At 40.6% G+C, this 19,280-nt stretch overlaps 2 protein-coding genes across 5 annotated transcripts in view; one reads left to right on the top strand and one right to left on the bottom strand.

The window, feature by feature from the left end:
- The first annotated feature begins 1,394 nt into the window (after positions 1 to 1,394).
- LOC119549374 (proteasome inhibitor PI31 subunit) lies at positions 1,395 to 16,054 on the top strand. 2 transcript variants are annotated; one of them, XM_037857412.1, is made up of 6 exons: positions 1,395 to 1,549; positions 1,662 to 1,726; positions 1,795 to 1,978; positions 2,034 to 2,428; positions 2,835 to 3,109; positions 12,789 to 16,054. In XM_037857412.1, the coding sequence occupies exons 3-5, from the start codon at positions 1,811 to 1,813 to the stop codon at positions 3,082 to 3,084; spliced, it is 813 nt and encodes a 270-aa protein (XP_037713340.1). In that variant the 5' UTR covers positions 1,395 to 1,549; positions 1,662 to 1,726; positions 1,795 to 1,810; the 3' UTR covers positions 3,085 to 3,109; positions 12,789 to 16,054. The 2 variants fall into 2 exon arrangements, with proteins under 2 accessions (XP_037713340.1, XP_037713339.1); XM_037857411.1 differs by lacking the exon at positions 12,789 to 16,054 and having other exon boundaries at positions 2,835 to 3,263.
- Positions 4,217 to 19,280, bottom strand: part of LOC119549373 — a 31,049-nt gene continuing 15,985 nt past the window's right edge. For 2 of the 3 annotated variants that reach the window (XM_037857408.1, XM_037857409.1), the window contains 7 exons: positions 17,466 to 17,623; positions 10,342 to 10,414; positions 9,688 to 9,855; positions 9,393 to 9,591; positions 8,976 to 9,289; positions 7,817 to 7,901; positions 4,923 to 7,305 (listed from right to left, as the gene is read on the bottom strand). In XM_037857408.1, coding sequence (XP_037713336.1) covers positions 5,408 to 7,305; positions 7,817 to 7,901; positions 8,976 to 9,289; positions 9,393 to 9,591; positions 9,688 to 9,855; positions 10,342 to 10,414; positions 17,466 to 17,623 — 2,895 coding nt within the window. In that variant the 3' untranslated portion in view covers positions 4,923 to 5,407. Of the gene's footprint in view, positions 4,874 to 4,922; positions 7,306 to 7,816; positions 7,902 to 8,975; positions 9,290 to 9,392; positions 9,592 to 9,687; positions 9,856 to 10,341; positions 10,415 to 17,465; positions 17,624 to 19,280 lie in introns of those variants that run through there. The other variant, XM_037857410.1, reaches the window with a different exon arrangement.

Raw genomic sequence — 19,280 nt, 5'->3', positions numbered from 1 at the left:
AAGATTTAAAAAAAAATTGTAATTGTTTTTTTTTAGCTTTTATCATAATTTTTAAGGGCATTAAGTTCATCTTTTACGTAAACATTTGCAATTTATTATTTAATATTTGCGAGCCTTGGCAACCCTGAAACAACTAGTTGTCTCATTCGCACTCATAGCCGGTCCATAAGAACACGACCGCTTTGAGAAAGAGAACACAAATATCTAAACATTTGTGGGTTTAAAGGTGAGCAAGACAACTTTTTTCTTATAAAAATATACATTATACAAAATATTACTACTTTTTTAATTCCCAACACTAGCAAATTTGCAAATATTTTCAATATGGTCGAACTAGTTCCAATCTATCGATATAAGTGTGACCGTACAAATGTATCGCTTTTTTTATTTATTTACAATTGCTTGAATATTTAAGTCATGACTCAACAAATATATAATTAAACAAGTTTCTGGATCCAACAAATTACATGTGGAGCAATATTTTAACAAATATTAATTCAGGTAATATAAAACAAGTAATCATACAAGGTACTTTCCCGGATAAAGATATACAAGCAGAACTTGAGTCAATTTCGTGAAACAGAAAACATGTATGATCGTTGCTGTAGAAGGCAATAAAAATCGTATTTATAAAACTGATTTAGTCAAAGATAGACATACATATGTAGATTTTCTTGTTCTCTGCGCCTTCGTGAGTAGTTTTATACAGCATGTGGACAGATCATTCAGAAATTGAATTTCGTTTATTTTGATAAAATATGCTTAATTTGTGTAGGATACGTTTTCCTATAATAGGTAAGTTTCTGTTCGCCAAAAAAAGATTTTTCAAATAAAATCGGTTTTTTTTGGTTATCGATATAGACGACAGTAACCATTTTTCAGTAACCATTATTTGAGAATACAAACTTGTGTAGTATATGTTTTCTGATAATAGGTTTACTTCTGTTCGACAAAAAAAGATTTTTCAAACAAAATCGTTTTTTGTTATCGATATAGACGACAGTAACCATTTCTCAGTAAACATTACTAGAGGGTACATCAGCAAGGAATAATATTAATGTGCTATTCAAAATTTGTTACCACTAACTTCATAAAATGTATAGTTTTGAGGCCTTTCTTTTATATAGCTAACTTATTAAATTCAATAAAAGCATAACAGGAAGTAATTTACCTGTCAATAGCTATTTACAGCATGTTGGCAACTCTTATACGATATCGATAGCTTGGTTATCAGTTAACAAAAAATATATCGAAAATATTGATCATTCCTAATACGAACATTGCATTAAGAATAAATTCAAAACTAAATAAATATTACAGATATTTTCAATACGGACATTCAAAAGTATCGATTTCCTAAAACCGAATCGATAATAATTTAAACATCGATTTTGTTTCAGCTCTAATAATAAACTGTTTCCACCTCTGGTCGAGGATAAGACGACAATTATCTGAACATTTAAAATAAACCGTATATTTGTTGATTTCCAGGTACTTGAGGAAGGCAAAGAAACTTCCACGGAATCCCCAGGTTTTGCTGTTTCTTTAGGTAACTACCTTTTAAAATAAAATGGTTTGGGTCTTTGTCCCTCTGAATGTTTTGTTTTGCTAAATCATTGTTGATCATCTTTACATTTGGCATAAAAATTGTCTTTTTCCAGAAATCGAAAACACTGACAACTGAAGGACTGTAGGCAGTGACATCCGAACGAACGATCTAATAAATGTAAGCACATTTATTTCCACCTAAGCACAAATTAGAACGTTCCGTTCGTTCTGCCTAATCCTGTCCAGAACTTGTGAAGCCGCCATGGACACTGCATCGGTTCCCAAGACGGGCGACTTCTTCTACGGCTGGGATCTGCTCTACAAGACCATCCAGTCGGAGGTGGCCAAGAAGTCGGACCTGCTGGTTGCCCTGGTCCACTTTCTCCTGACCAAACACTACAACTTTCGATGCGTTGGCATCGGCGACGATGTAAGCTTATGGCGAAATATATATTTGTTCCCTGAAATCATCTAGAATGTTCTAGAAAACCTTGCCGGAGGAGGAGGGCAGTGAGCTGCTGCCGGACAGCTGGAACGATGACGATACCAAGTACTCGCTGCGTTATGTGCATGACAAGTGCCTCTACCTGCTGCTGGGCCACATCACCGAGGACGCCCTGCTGATCAACCTGATGGACATCAACACCAAGAAGGTGTCTAACATTTGCGTGGAACCAGAGACCCTCGTGGCAGCCGTCAAGGGAGGCATTACCACCTTGATGCCGAGCGCCTCGGAGATTGTCGAGCGCTATCGCCGGGAGCTCTTGGACCCGGTCTTTACTGGCAATTCGCGTGAGGTCACCACACAGACGACCACCTCGCCACGTCCCAGCGTATCGGATCCGGATCCCTTGCGCATTGGCGAGCCCAGACGTGGAGGGTAAGGCATAAGCACCATGGTTATAGTCAAATTTGCTCTTCCCAGTTCTTTAATTTGTTCTGTTGCTCAGAGGTGCATTTAAATTGACCTTATAGGACCTTATAAAGGAACTATAACTTGGACATCTAGTTAAATCCTTAAATTTACTTCTTATTCCACCTGTTGTTGTTTCAGAGGGCTTAAGTGTGCCTGGTGATCACTGAAACAAGGTCGAATGACTTAGTAAAAATTTTCAACCTTGTCCAAAAAGTGTAATTTGATGAGAAAAGAGAACAGATAAAAAAGAAGCTGAACCATCAAAGGAAATGTAATTTTAGAACAAATCGTTTTAAATGGTTCCTCCTTAGAGCATTTTTTAACTGATGACCACTTGCTATGCACCCATTAATCCACCGTCTTCGTTTAGGTCCTTCATTCCGGGTGGATTCGAGCCGCGCCCTTTTGGCTTTCCAGACATCGGCCGCGGAGATCTGGATCCACTAGGTCGTGGTGGCTCTGGTAACCTGTTTGCTTTTCCATCGCGCCCAAATATGGGGCCGGGACCCTTGCCGCGCTTCGATCCGTTCAGTCCCCTCAATCCCAATGTGCCGGGTCAGGGTGGAATCAATCCGGATCACATGCGCCCACCAAATTGGAATCCCGATTACTACATGTGATCATCAGGAATGCCATTAAGAGTAGGCAAGTAAAATCTTTAGTTCATAAATAAAATGTTTTCAATTTGAAAACTAAAATTGAATTTTTTTAGAAGATTATTTTATTACTTTTCATACACAATACAGAATATTTCGATAAAAAATAAAGAGCAGCAGCCTGTCTGACCATTAAGAAAAAAGAGGACCTGTTTGGGTTTTCACAAAAAACAAGAAAGGAAGTTAGCTTCGGCAAGCCGAAGCTTATATACCCTTGCAGCTATAATTATTAAATTTAAAAACACAAAAAATGATATTCCCAATAGTATAAGATAATATGTCAAAAAACACCGAAGCTATAATTTGTTTCATATTATTTTCCTACCAATTTTCCGATCGTTCCTATGGCAGCTATATGATATAGTCGTCCGATTTTGATAAAATTAAATTCGAAACTCAGAACTAATTAAAAAATGTTATTTCCAAGCGTAGGAGCTTATATGTTAAAAAACACCGAAGCTATAATTTGTTTCATATTATTTTCCTACCAAATTTGCGATCGTTCCTATGGCAGCTATATGACATAGTCGTCCGATTTTAATAAAATTTAATTCGAAATTCAGAACTAATTAAAAAATGTTATTTCCAAGCGTTGGAGGTTATATGTTGAAAAACACCGAAGCTAAAATTTTTTTCATATTATTTTTCCACAAATTTTCCGATCGTTCCTATGGCAGCTATATGATATAGTCGTCCGATTTCGATAAAATTTAATTCAAAATTCAAAATTATTTAAAAATTGTTATTTCCAAGCTTAGGAGTTTATATGCTAAAAAACACCAAAGATATAATTTTTTTTCATTTTTTTGTCCGATTATTCCTATGGGAGCTATAAGATATAGTTGTCCGATCCGGCTGGTTCCGACTTATATACTACCTGCAAAAGATATAAGACTTTTGGGAAAGTTTCAGCCCGATAGCTTTAAAACTGAGAGACTAGTTTGCGTAGAAACGGACGGACAGACGGACAGACGGACAGACGGACAGACGGACAGACGGACAGACGGACAGACGGACAGACGGACAGACGGACAGACGGACATGGCTAGATCGACTCGTCTAGTCATGCTGATCAAGAATATATATACTTTATGGGGTCGGAAACGTCTCCTTCACTGCGTTGCAAACTTCTGACTGAAATCAATATACCCTCTGCAAGGGTATAAAAATGATTAAAAATCATTGAGTTAAAAATTTAAAATGATTTAAATAATGTAAATACCCGAACAGGCGCATTGAGTCCTCGGCTGCCAATGAAAAATTTACAATAAACTTACAAATTAACTGAACTCGTAATGTAATGGCTATTCTTTCAATTCGTACATCAGGGTAAACAAAGTGCGTAATCTCAAAACTTCTAGAGGAAAGCGCGAAATATTTCGGTTGTCGTACCACTAAGTATTAGATTGGTTTGCTTCTTTTTTTTTGATTGCTTATGCCTAGCCTAATATTATTTTACCATAATATTTTGCTAAATTAATATAATGTAAATAATATTTCAAGCTGTGTGCAGCCAGTTGACTTAAATTAGCTCCGCACGGGCAGCGTTCCTCGCGCTGGGAAGTGCAAGTGGTGTTTCTTATTTGTGCCTTGGCCGCTCAAAATCCGGCTAAAAACCCGCCCCAGTGCGGTGTGATCTCGGCTCAGTCCCATTCCCCGATGAACATGCGTGGTGTGGGCACGTAGCCGCGCGTTGGCAGCGGTAAATGGCGTCCGTAGATGTGATTGTAGGGTGATTCAACAAGCTCCGAATCTACAAAAAGCACAGAGATCGGGGGTTACAAAACTGGTGCTGGTACATTTCAAGGGATAATGTATGCGAATATGTATAGTGGGTATGGGTTGGTCGATTTCAATGGTAGATCTAAGCAAGTGGGAAAGTAATCTCAGTATAAGAAAACGCGAATTCTTGAGATTTATGTTTTATTGAATTTCATTTCTTTTAACCGTTTTGTTGATTACTTTTCCTCCTCTTAGATTTTGAACTGCATTTTAGATCGATTCAACCAACTCCCTGTTTGTGTATGTACAATTGCGTTTTGTGACTGTCCAGGCTAGAGGAGTCCAAGGTGCTAAATTAGTAGACATTTCGTACAGTTTAGTGGTTCTGTTCACCGGGTAAAAAAAGGTAACCATTTTGCGTTTGTAGGAATAGTATGTATGTACAGCCACCCATCATCCGACCCAAGGGGGTAGGGCAAACAAAAGCAATAACTAATATCCATGTCTGGGCCATATAACCTCGTTTCGATTTAGAGCAACCCCATACAAATTCACGTGTCCGTGTTCAGTAGTCGAGTATTTGGATTTTCTTCAGGCTGAGGCTGCGCGGCTTGCGGGGCTTCAGGTAGCCATAAATGGACTCCATGTCGCTGATGTCAAGGCGGCTGGCACTGCGTCCGGTTCTGGAGGCCGTCGGAGGAGGAGCAGAAGGCATCCCACTGGCCGCAGATGCATTGTTTGTTGCTGGGCTGGCGGCCAATGTTGGGGACATTGTTGGACCGCCGGCTCCTCTTGGCTTTCCCCCCGCAACTCCAGTTGCTCCAGCTCCAGTTCCAGCTCCTGCTCCTGCTCCACCTCCAGATGTTGCTGCTGTGTTGGCTGATGTTGCTGTCGCTTTCGCTGCTGCTGCTGCTGCTGCTGCTGTTGCTGTTGCTATACTTTTGTTTTTACTATTGAAATAATTTTTGTTTTTCAACATGTCGTCATTGTCTTGCTTGGCGTTCGTTAGCTGTCTTTTGTGTTGCATGTTGCTGCTGTTGTTGTTGCCGTTGCTGTTGTTGCTATTGGTATTGGTGGCATTGTCATATCTTTGTCTTTTGTCAGCGTTTTGAGCCTGCTCCTGTCGCTTGCCGCCTCGCCAACTGGGCACTGGCAGCTGGGGCTTCCTATGGCACTGGCCCCTTTTTGGTCCTGCCGCACTGCGTCCCCTCTCCGTGGAGCCAATGGAGCCGCGCACCCGGTCATAGATGTTGGCCGCCGACGGCGCCTTCACCGCGATCCGCTTCCTGCCGCCGTACATGTACAGCGAGCCCTCCTCGTTGGGCTGCTCGAAGAAGCTCTCGGTGGACTGGGACTTGGTGCGCAGCACGGCAGCCGGCGTCTGCAGCTGGCGGAGATGGGCGCGATCCACATACATGTCCACTGTCTCGGTGCCCTTGCGTCTTGGTATGTTCTGGGTCAGACCCAGGTCATCGTCCAGGTCGAATGCCATGTCGAAGTCATCGTAGTCGTAGCAGTCGTCATATCGTTCGTTAGCCGTAGGCTCCAGCTCCGGCTCCAGCACCGAGACATCGCTCTCGCTGCACCACTTGACCACTGCTGGCCGGAGTTCCGGCTCCACCTGGCTGCCACTCAGCCGCTGGTGACGCCTCAACTGCCGCTGGCTCAGGCTCCTTTGCGGACGTGGCGGAGGCACTGCTCCGCAGAGGGGAGCCAGCGCATAGCAGCTCACGCAGTTGCAGGAGGAGCTCTCCTCAGGGGCAGAACGACGTGTGGAGGGCCGCCGGGTCACCTGACGACCCACGGAGCTCTCCAGATTGTCGTAGTACGGTTGCTGCAACACATGTTGCTGCGGTGCAGAATGTTGCTGCTGCAAGTGGGCGTGCCGTTCGCAGTGGTGGCCGGTGTGCCGGTGGTGTCTGTGGTGCGGATGTGCGTGCGGATGCAGATGCGGATGTGGCTGGTGGTGGCTACGTGCTTGGTTAGCTGTGCTTTGTGTCTTGGTGGTTGCTGTTAAGTCCGTTGGCAGTGACAGTGGTTCTTGTTGTTGATTTTTATGTTGATGTTGCAGTTGCATTTGCTGATGCATTTGCATTTGCAGTGCGTGCGATTTGTGTGATGATGGCCCGCCCTGTTTATAAATACCTATGCCGCTCTCATAGCTGCGAGTCTGCCAAATCTGGTGGTGCTGCTGCTGCTCCCGCTGGTGACCCGCATGGTGGTGCTGTGCCGCGTGCGCAGCAGCCGCCGCCGCGGCCATCAGCTGCTGCTGCTGCTGGATGTGGTGCGGATGCATGCCGCCCAGATGGTTGTGGATCATCGAGGTCTTCTTCTGGCTGAGCGTGGTGATGCCGCCGTTGCCGATGTTGTTCGCATTGCCATCCCGCTGGTCCTTGGCCACCGGCTTGCCGGACTTCACAAAGTTCGGAACTCGGGCCCGCAGGCCGCAGTAGTAGGGATCATCTGTGGAATGCAAATCATGGTTATCGTAGGGTTTTGGGAGCATTTCAACCAGCTATTTATCTAACACAATAGGTTATACAAAGTTATTTTAAAGAAATACAAATTTGTACACTGTTCGTGTTGCGGCAGAGATCGAGCAGAGCTATTCCTTATTCCTGCTTAATGGGAGGTTGCCGACCGCTGATTCAATTTAGTTTTTTTTCTCTTTAAATAAAAGTTATACATCTGGTTTTTACTATTAAGCTGTTAAGCTTGTAAAGTATCTTTCCGTATAAGAAATCTACTTTCATAAGTGGGCGTAGAAACTCTAATTCTATGCATATCAACGTTTTTGCAAGAAAGATGTTGTTCACAACAACATTCTTCTTCCACTTTAAAAAGTTTTAACACAAGTCGGAGACTTGAAAGTGTTCTATAAAGATAGCGGTGTCCCATCCCATAAATTCGGTGCTTAGTAAGTATCTAGGTCAAAGAGGTTTGCTAGGCACCGTGACCTAAATCTTGGTCTTACCATATTTTTTGTTATCTTTGCCCTTATCCGATTTTCCACGCGACAGTTTGATGCGAGTCTCCAGATCAATGTCATCGTAATCCGGCTGAAAATATATATGAGACATTAGAGGCGAAATTAGAAGGAAAGCAGCCAGGTGATGGGGTTTTCGATCATAATTTTCCACTGGCAAATGGCAGTTGGCAGTTCGGCATGGCGGTTCCCCAGTTCTCCAAACCAAGAGGCACTGACTCGGTCGTTGGGCCCAATTGGCAATCGAGCTGCAGAGCTATAGCAATTCAGCGGCATTCCGCGCATATTAATTACACGCGATTCGTTTGCAGTTATTTGCGGCCAGTCGCTGCTGAAATTCGAATATTATTGAATGCAATGCAACGCCGATTGCCCAGTGAGGCTCAACGGCGAAATCTTCGCAAGCAATGGGGTTTCGAGAGGGAGACCCATATATTTTTTTTTTTTTTTTTGCAATTTTGCAAGTGGCCGCATTGCGCATGTGACCAAGCTTGGGCAGTCAAACTAACTAGCCAACTGGCTTCACAGAGCCCACAAATGTAACTCAACCCAGCGACTCGACTCGACAGGTTGCCACACTTCTTCTGCGCCGGCGTGGCTTGGCTTACTCGTGTTTTGGCGCTGCCAAATTTGTTCCGACACCTTGCCAGCAAATGAGCCGCACTTGGGCAATCTCCCACACTTGGGTTGCTCCTTAGTGTGCCATTAAAATATATACTAGGTGCTTAAAGGCTTAAGTGATATGTCGCGGGGTCAACTGGTTATTAAGTCCTTACTTAGTAATATAATAATGTATTCTTTTTGAAACTGCACTTACTGGTCTCATTTTGATTTAGGGGAGTTTAAGAAACCACGTTGGCATACTTAAATTAATATCATTTTAAACTATTTTGACCATGTTCATTTTATCTTTAAAAATTTTAATACGTTTTTGAAATCTTTAGGATTTAAGTTCATATTTAGCGATAAAAGATATAGGATTTAAATAAATATTTTGTGTTTCTAAACAGTCAGTTCACAAAGCTATTCTTTTAATGTATCTTGAATAATTATTATAAATATTGAAACTAAATGACATGAAACTACGTTAATAAATTAAAAAAAAAAGAAATATTTTGTAGTTTATGATGGTTACCTGTTCTCTTACCTTTGGAATCAGATCGTGCGAATAGATATTATCCCTGGGCGGTAGCTTTGGAGGTTTCTCGCTGCGCTTGTGGGCCAGTTGTTGCGTCTGGAGCAGCAGCTGTTCCCGGGTGGCGGCCACATGTCCTCCTCCGTTGCCATTGAGGTGCTTGCCCAGCTGCTGCTGTTGCTGTGGATGCAGCTGCGCCTGGTGGCCACTGCCGAATCCAGAGCTGCCGGAGCTTCCTCCACTGCCATTGCCCGCCACACTGTAGGGATCCTCGTCGGGAATCGGAATGCGCGGGCGGTTCTTGATGTCCACAATGGGACGTTGCACTGGGTGGGAAGAAAATTTGATTACAAATTATTCAGAAATATAATCAGGTATAAGGAATACATATCAAGAAAAGTCTAGAAAGGATTGCGGCAATCCACTCACCTGGCGGCAGCTTGCTCTTCAGCATATCCATGGCCACCACATTGACGATGAGCACCCAGATGGGGCACTCCAAGACGTCGTTCTCCGACTTGACAAAGGCCACCGCGGAGAGGCACTGCGTCTCCAATCGCCGGCGATCCGGATAGGCGCGTCGCAATTCGCGATTCACATTCGACTGGAACTTCTTCATGTCGAAGAGCTAAGGAAGGAGAACAATGGAACGCTTATTAGCATTTGGAATGGATGTGGGATACGGCCGATCGCGATAAATGGCAGCCGCGTAGGTCCCACTCACCTTGACTATTTTTTCGGATTCGAGCGCCTGATTGGGCAGCTTTAAGATCTCGGCACCGATGGAGGTCTCCTCGTTGGGACTGCTGGCGGTGCTCTTCACATAGACATTGCTTTTGGCGTACCGCCGGATGAGTATGTTCCCAGCATCGTCCATTTTGATTTTAACACCCTATAAACAGAAACATTAAAGAGTATTACTAGTAGAAAAAACCATTTCAACTTTGCGATTAATATATTTGATCTAAGCTTGACCATAATGATCATTCGACTATAAACTTTTACTACTATTATCAGTATAAAGTTTCTAAAAAATTATTTTGTATCATTATAACATTTTTTAAAATCATAAAAAGCCCTAAAACAAATTTCGGAAGTTTGGATTTTGTAAAAATATTATTATAGTTATGGCGAGAAAATATTTTATAATAAAAAACAATTCAGAAATAAAAGTATTAAAATATCTTCTGCAAGTCTGAAACCCGTATACAACATAAAATAATTTAATTTACTTTTCGCATTAGAGAAAAGCTTTAAGTAGTCCGTAATCTTCACGCCATCTCCCCGCTAATGGAGATTTCTCGTCAATTTTTGGGGTTTATTGTCCAAGCTAATTAAACCGTTGTCGCCTTGATTGTGCCATAAATTGGAAACTTACCTGTCCGATGACGCGCTTCATCTCGTCGGTCTTTTGATCCCTCATCGGATTGTCGAAGCCGCACAGCCCGATTCTGCAAAGGAGGGGATAGACAAACATTAGAGAGCCATAATGAGCGTTTTATTAATTGCAAATCAATCAGCTGCCGCATTTAAAATCGATAAGCCAGCATGCCCAAAAAGGTTGCCAAAATGATTTGCCACTTGGCGCCGTTCACTTTCTGGAATCGAGGTTGCTGCCTCGTCGAGTGAGTCACTCGCAACAACTAGGTTTCTTGGCCCGTGTGCCGCATTTTGTTACACTAAACGTTTGACAAAACATTTGCCGTGGCTGTGGGTTTTCGGTTTGGGCCGCGAATTTTGCGTTTTAATTTCGGCTTTTAAGCCCAAGAGAACTGTTCAATCGACTGCCTCAAATGAGCGGTGACAGTGATTTATGCCACATGCGGCAGAGTGCGGCAGCTGCAGCCCAAAGTTTATTAAATAAACATGTCATATTTTGGCGCCAAGGCCTTTATTTTTCGCCCAACTGTTTAGGACAAAGAGCTGAGTCATTTACGGGCTACACTTTCGCTAAATAAAATTTTAAAACAATTTTTGAATATTAAGAAAATTAAATCAAATAATTTATCTAACGAATATTACATATTAGAAGTAACCCTAAAAAAATTATTAATAAAATAGATTTTAAAATCTTTACTTAGTCTCCATGAGCATTGAATAATATATTGGTATATTTGGTAAATTAGTATAATCTGACCCTATATAAAAAAATAAGTATACCTTGATCTCAAAACCATTTTATTATTAGCCGCATCTTAATAAATTTTGTAAAATCTAAATTTGTACTAACAAAAAAGGGTTTATTTTCTAAGCTCAAGATAAATCTGGCTGTATTAATCCCTATAAAGAAGAATAGATCTGAAATATTTACTTAGACTTTATGAGCATTAAATAATACATGGATTTACAACGTTAATTAGTTGACTCTGACCTTTTACTAATACCTTGGTTTCACAACCACATTATTATTAACAGCAACTTAATAAATTCTGTAAAATCGAAGTTAAAAACTTAATGGTGATTAGGACAGTATCGTAAAATTTGTACTAACCAAAAAAGGGCTTATTTGCTAAGCTCATGATAAATCTGGCTATCCATAGATGGGCTCAAACAATCCACCGAAACTGCAGCTCAGCCTTAACTGAATGATGAATGTTCGTTTTTTTTGGTTTTTGATTTTTTTTTTTGGTTTTCCTTCGCCGCTAAGGTCGCCGAAAATGTCGGCAGAAATGCTAACAAGAAGCGGCAAGAGGAAGCCGCCGAGGAAAGACAATGAAGCCAAGCTAATTGTAATTGTCGTTTGCATAAAAGGCCACGGCAAGAGGCTGAATCTGAATCTTGAGATGATGATGATGCTGCTGGGTTGCCAGTGGAAGTGGCAAAAGTAGAGGTGGTGGAGGTACTGCTCCTGCCTGTGGAGCTTCTTCACCTGACGCCGCTCTGTCACTATTATGTTTTATGTTAATTTGTATAATGAAGCTCTGCCAGTGCAGCAAAGCGCAACAGCGGCTAGAACAAGAACAACAGCAGCAGCAGCAGCAGCAGCAGCAACTTGCAACTACCAACTAGCAACTTGGCAACAATCGCCGTTAGCATCGCTTTGGCATTTGGCCATGTGCTTCAGTTCTGCGCGTAACGTCTGCCGCTCGGCGCTGATTTATTGGCTAAACGCTTGTAAAAACCGTTGAAATGTGTGTCAAAGTTTTCCATGAAATGAAATCGACATGGACGGGCTGTGGTGCCCCAAGTTCCGATGTTCCAATGCTCCAATGTTCAGATGTGATGTGTGCCCCCCAAGGTTGTGCGCCGGCTGCCGAAAGCGGATTTGCAGTTCTTTGTTCGGTAAATGCTTCGTTAAATTCGAGCCATCAAAAGCGAAATGTTATTAAACCTGAATGCCAACAGCTGAGAGCAGTTGGGTGTAAGAAGTACAGGTTGACTTGGCTAAGGCGGAACAGAATGTTCTACATATGAGGCGGAGGTTCTCTGATAAGCCAACCTTTCACAATAAATAGTTCTTGAAGTTGAACTATGAAAGGGTTCCTATAAACATTCGGTTTTTTTAAAAATTCCTTTTATCTAAAAAAAGGCATATTTCAATAAATTGTGTTTTTTTTATTAAAGGTCGAATGTCCCATTCCCTTTTTTAGAAATATCTGTATATATGTATATATAATTATTTCATTTACAATATTAGTATTTTTCAAACAATCTTTATTAGTTGATTGTAATACAATATTTTTATAAGCATTAAATGGTTCTTCAGTAGTTTTTAAAAGACGAACTGTAGTTTTCTATGGTGTTGGGCTATTTGGCTAACTTCGAGAACCAGCAGCCCAACCCACTGACAGTTTAATACATACTTATTCAGAGCATGTCTTTCAGACATTCACTTCGATGTGGCCCAGGCATTATCGCACCTATGTATGATATCTATATAGTGGTTGCAAGGTCGTCTGGTCCCAGGACTGGACTCGACTTGACACGCCTAAATGAGCTGGAAATACGAAAGGCCCAGCTGAAAGCGAGAGTCGATCCATCGACCGGACCAACTCGCTCTGCAAAACTGGAAACCGCTGCGATTTTGGAGTTCAAGTTAAACGTGTGCAGTGGGTCAGGCTGCACTTGCGAGGACGAACCAGGTAAGGCTGGGGCTTCTTCGAGGAAGCCACTACCAGCAGACCTGCACACCAGACCATCACCATCATCATCTGGTTGCAACCGTAAAAAAGTTGCAGTTAACGGCAACTGGTTTCGAACGGTGGTTGGGAGCAACTTTTGACCTGCGGCCAGTGGGCAAAAACAATGTCCAACCGGTTCAGTTAAAAATACCATAGCAAAGACAACGATATACTATAATACACTATATATGTATATATATTTATATGTTATATGTGGCGATTGGGCCGTGTATGTATTCGGTTGGTGGGCTTTAGTAAAAGTCGCCAAACGAAAGACTTAGGAAACGAACTTGCTTGGCTTGATTTGCCTTTTAATTAGATTATGGCTAATTATAGGCAACGCTTGTTCGGCCACAGCATTTCCCGCTCCAGTTTTGGGGTCGCACCTTAAATACTGCGCTCCGAAGGCCGTCGCAACTATTGTTCTTGCCCTGACAAATGTGGCACGTGTGCTGCAGTGGCAGCAACAATGACAGTGTTGCTTTTGCAACTACTGCGGTTACTCAGCAATAGTTAAAAAAAAAAAAATAGGAAAAACAGAAAAAAAAATGTCTTTTGTCTGGCCAACTCTCGCAAATCTCAACCTTGGCGCGCCCCTTGCCTCAGTTTTTGCCGCACGAAACATGCCAAGAAACCCGGTGTATACCCATATTGTGTGTTGCAATCGGAGCACAGCTTGATATTATGATTTGATTTCCATTTCATTTGTTCCCAGCCACATGCAAATTCGATTGGCAACGCCCACGCAACGAAAGGTTTCGCAAAAAAGCAAGCCAGAAACTGTCATAAGCTGCAAAAATGTATATTGGCGCCATACCAATTGAGCAAAAAGTGGGTATAATGTAATTGCCGGACCACAATAAGTGCTCAAGGATTGGCCATTAATTAAACGCGCTTGTTGAAACCCAATGTGTCTGGAAGATCATTGATCGCAGTTAGCTGGCTGCTGGCTGTGCGTGTGGTCCTGCTTTTGAGTGTTGCGCCCACACCGGCAACTAGCAACTGGCAACTAGCAAGCAGCAACTAGCAACATTCACGCCAGCAACATCAGCGTCAGTCTAATTAATTAATTTACATGCAGCAGCTGGCTGTAGACTCCACAAATGGAAATTTGTCTATGCATGCAGCACACAAAAATGGTAGTTGTGTGCCAACTAAGCCGATGCTAAAATGCTCTGACTGGGAATAAATTTAAATTGAAACCATGATCGTTAATTCAAACAGGCTTACTTACTTTAGATTTCAAAATTTATGTTTAACGCTTCTGCTGGGAAGTTCAAATGCAATTTATTTGTATGCCTTAGTAATGAATTTGATTGAAATGGGTATGCAAAATAAACAGAAAAAAGCTAAACTAAAATAAAATGTGTAGTTTACATCACACCAAATAAATAGTGAGTCTTAAATAAAGATAAAAAAAATGAAAGTCTCACAGTTGGGGTTGACAATCAATTTTAATGTCATAGTTAAGTGGCTGATAATTACACAAAAAATCATAAAATGAAATATGAAAATTGGTAATAACATTAAAATATTAAGTAAGCCATTTAAAAAAGCTTAAATAAATATTTCTGAGTATACAAAATCAATTTAAGCCACCAACTCCTATAGAGAAGTGCAGGGGATCTGTCTAATAATTTCACAAAAAATAATGAAATGATATATGAAAATTGGTAAAAAAACTAAAAAAATATAACAAACCATTTAAGCAATCTTTACAAATATTTCAGGCTATACAAAATCAATTTAAAACACAAACTCCTGCAGAGAAGTGCAGGGGTTCCACAAAATTGATAGTTATTGCTGCAGCCACACATACTTTTTGCACATAACACCTATCATATCACAGTTCACATCGCTGAGAGCTCCATTTATTTGCATACTGGCCAGATTTCCAATGAAAAGCGTTGCGTGTGGAATGGCATTCAGTATGCACGTATGCGCTGATGTCTCTGGGCTGGCACATTCAAATGCAATTCGGTTAACCCGAGAGATAGCAGCGGCTAACAAGCGCTGACAGCGGCTAATTAAACAAACAAGCTGCTGGCCCTAGACGGCAGTAAAAAAAAAGATAGAAATAAAAAAAAACAGGCAGCACAGAGACAAAAAGACAATGGCAGTGACAAGTACAAGGGTCTTTGGACCACACTCAGACTCATAAACAAGGGCCAACATGGCCATAAATTATCTTTCCCGTGGTGTGCATGTTTGAAGTCGGCGGCAATTGGCAATTGATTAACTTGACACTCTCGGCATGCAAAGTTCGTTTTCAGTTTTTCAGCTTCTCTGCCATTTCCCGATACTCTCCGTTGCTGTATTTAACCCCCGGTTGACACAAACAAGTAGTCGAAAAAACAGGCAATCTTCAGGTTAGCGGGGAGGGGAAAATGGAAAATTGCAGTGAAAGACTTGCCATGACAAGAGCAATTTGCATGGCCAATCTGTGATGACCTCGTCACGAATGAAAACGAATTGAATGAATGACTTTCGTTATTATTTTCAATTTCATTTGTTTTCCTCTCGATCTTCATTGTCTTCGGCCCGCCGGCAATTTATTTGTATTTTCGCTGTTGACATTTGGCTGGCAGCAACTCTATTTGTGGGCATTTACAAAGGAAGCCGCCTCAGAGGCCACACGATCCCCTGCACTTGATGCCCTTTCTTGGCCATCTCCTGGCGGCCGAGGATTTCAATATTTGAACTGAATAATCGGCACATCCATGCCCATGTACTTAGCCTAATGCATTATGCATGGATCCATTGAATTCGCTTGAAAACTTCTTGACATTTTGGGCTCCAGCAGCAAATTGCCACAGCAATTGAGTGTAAAGCATTTGGCAATTTCTGGCACGCAACAGCAATATTTTTGAGGCGGAATATGTTAATTAGGGCCTGGCTGCAATTGCAGCCACCCAAAAAAATACCAAGAACCACTTGAGAGACCTCCAAAAAAAAATATCCAAAAAAAAATAACAGAAATAAGACAAGCCGAATTCTTGACTCAAATTGCTTTGGCAAAACGGAAATCGCTCATTTCATAGAAATAAGCGCAATTATTAAAGCATTTTCACTCGCTTTTCGGTTCTTGTTTTTTTTTTTCTTGTTCAGCCCCTAGCTTTTCACATGCTACAAATTGTTTCCACTAAGGTCAGCATTTTGCAATGCCCCTGCCCGAAGGTTCTCCTCCACTTACATCTCTTGCGTAGTGAAGTTCATCGGGGGAATTAAATCTTAATGGCATGCCCATCAATTTGATGGGCGTTTCACTCACTGCCCGTTCGAGAGCACATCAGCAGGCATTTATTATTACAGCAAAAAGCCAAGACGGCCACATGAAGGTCGCAGCCAATCGCGGCGAAGTTGGCGATACACTTGTCATGGGAATTACAGATTTCGAAAATAAAAGGGTGTTGGAAATCTACTTAAAGAGTCTGCAAATCTATTAACTTAAAATAATGGATTAATTAAGGTGGTATACCTTAGCTTAGTTATTTTTAGAAGAGCTTGTTATAAAGTGTTCTTTGTCTCTAAAGACACACAATTAGTATAATTAATGCATGTTAGATATATATAAATAAATATAACTTAAGTAAAAAATTAAAATTTGAATTTATGAAAATATTTATTTATTTTGTGATAGTAAAAAATTAAATATATATTTCATTATGAAATTAAAAATCATTTAAATCTAAACACAGAGAGTAATATTCAACTACACTGTTCTTGAATTGAGAACATTCGTTCTTAAAAACAGTGTAAGTACATTTTGGTACCAATGTTCTTGATATTAGAACAATCTGGTGAAAAGATAAAAGATAAGTTGATTTCATTTTAACACTTTTTAATTATAGTTGTTGAGATATACAAAGAAAATACCGCCACTTCAACTTGATTCAAGCACAATGAAAACATTTTCAACTTTAAAAATTTCGTTCTGTTTTTAAGAACATTCTTAACTCAGATGAGAACGTCAAAATTCTCTGCAAAATATTGTTAACTTTTTATTTTTTATATACCTCTTCTTCATAAGTTTGCCTAGTCTGCAGCAAAGTGTCCATCAGATTGATGTTACCCCTCTGAGTTTTCAATTCGCATGAGAGAAAGACGACGAAGAGGAGCTCCTGCTGGGTAATTTCTTTGCCAGTGGGTCAAGGGCATATTATTTTGCTAGCTGCCCCATCAGACATTAATATTTATGTTTTTTTGTGTCTCATTTTGTTTTGTTTTAGCAAAGTTCAAAGGCATTGTTTGCCCATGTTTAATGTGTTTTGCTGGGCTTTTTTTGCTACCTCTGTTTGTTTACTCGCCTTCGCTTTGCAATGACCGATAATTATGGAGGGTTATGGGACGAGGGACTGGGACTGTGCAAACTGCTACTCACCGCATGCCGTCGAAGCCATCGTCGGATCCATTAATGGTCAGCACCGGGGCGCGTGCGTACGCCTTGGCCACGCGGCGATTCCGCTCGAAGACGATCACTTTGGCCCAGATCTCGTCATCGATCTGGGTCCATTTGTCCAGCACTTCCTGAATGTGTTCCTGAAGGATTCAAAATAAGAGAGTAGGTTTAGGAACGTTTAGTGTTACGAAAGAAGGAAGTAAGAAAAGTAAGTATGTTATTAACAGCCAGATTATATCTATCGGGAGATTTACTTAATATTTAATTTGAATAACATATTTTCGGAATTTTTTTTGTTGTTTCTAGGCAGTTATTATTTGTTTTATGGAGGAAATCTTAATATATGTTATTATTATTATATGTACTTATAATATAATCTTAAATTATATATATAAAGCTTACTTGTATTATTAAACTTATTTTTATTTTATACCATTATATATACTTAGACCTGAGCTGCTTACTTTATTAATTACCTCATTTAGTTTTAAAGATTGACTAAATATTTACAAAAAATTTAATTGACCTTATCTAAAACTTTATTCATATAAACGTTTTAAATGTTCATAAGCCCAAAATTATTTATTGCCAAATTACTAATACCAAGTAAAAACCGAAAGGTGCAGCAAGTCTCAATAAAATTCCAAAGAATACTAAAACCAAATAACAGCCAACAATTACAACATTTATAGAGAGGGTATGGTTTTAATTGGAGTAATAAGGAACCCTGATCGTATCATTTTCGTTGGCCAACAAATTTAACGATCCTTTCAAAACCTATTAAATTGCATTTCCAAAAAAATGGCGAAAATTCCCCGAAAATCAATCGATGTGATCCTAAAAGATTCGGAACTTGTTTCGGGGCATCTGAACCAAAAACAAAAAAAAAAAAAAAAACGAAAGAAAAACATAGTGACTGCTGCTAATGCTAGCAATTTTCACTTTCCATCGTGTTTGAGTGTTTGTGCCAAAGTGAACGGCCTTGTTGGGCGCTTGCGTTTTAAGTTTTTTATTCACTCATTTTACTTTTACTTATTTGTGTTGCCTTTTTGTTGCCTGGCTGCCATTACAAGCCTCGGTCTGTGTTTGCGTTTGTGTTGTTTTGCAGTTTGTTAAATAAAAGTTAAAATCAAATCGGAGCAAATGCTGACACGAACACAGCCAGACGAGAAAAGACCCAGCCTGGGTTTTCAGGGGGTTTTTCAGGGGGTTTCAGTGGGGTTTCAGGGGGTTTTTCAGGGGTTTTCGGCTCGGTTCGTGGTGCAGTGAGACATATAAAATTATAGACAGCGATATCGTTGCTGTCGGTGGTGCTGCCTTTGCTTTTGCAGCCTGAGCATTTGTGTTGCTCTGCTTGAAGTCTTTTTTATATCTAACAATATACTTATATGCATAGATATTTGAAGTGCTGCAAGGCTTTTGATTGCAGCTTTGTCTGCGAGGTTTGCACTGCTCTGCTCTCGGCTTGCGTCATGGCTAAGTGCACTCTGAAAATATTTTACATTTCTGCCTTATGTAAACCGGCTTGCACATAAAGTGGACTAGTATAAAGCACATACGATGTCTGAAGCTGAATTCCAGGGCTATTAATCGATTACTGGATCAGCGTATCAAGAAAAAGTTGTCTACAGGTAGCTTTGAAGGCAGAAAATGTGGATCAACAGCTTTAAAATACATAACGCTTTAATTACGTAAAAACTAATTAAGGTTTTTCTTTATTAATTATTTATATAACCCATACAAATATGATATGATGTGATAATATGCTTAAAAATCCATCTATGAGCCTTTAAACTC

Source organism: Drosophila subpulchrella, chromosome 2R (genome assembly GCF_014743375.2).
Source record: "Drosophila subpulchrella strain 33 F10 #4 breed RU33 chromosome 2R, RU_Dsub_v1.1 Primary Assembly, whole genome shotgun sequence".
NCBI lineage: Eukaryota > Metazoa > Arthropoda > Insecta > Diptera > Drosophilidae > Drosophila > Drosophila subpulchrella.
The sequence above is the reverse complement of the archived record's forward strand: the minus strand, read 5'-3'. Positions and strand labels throughout refer to the sequence as shown.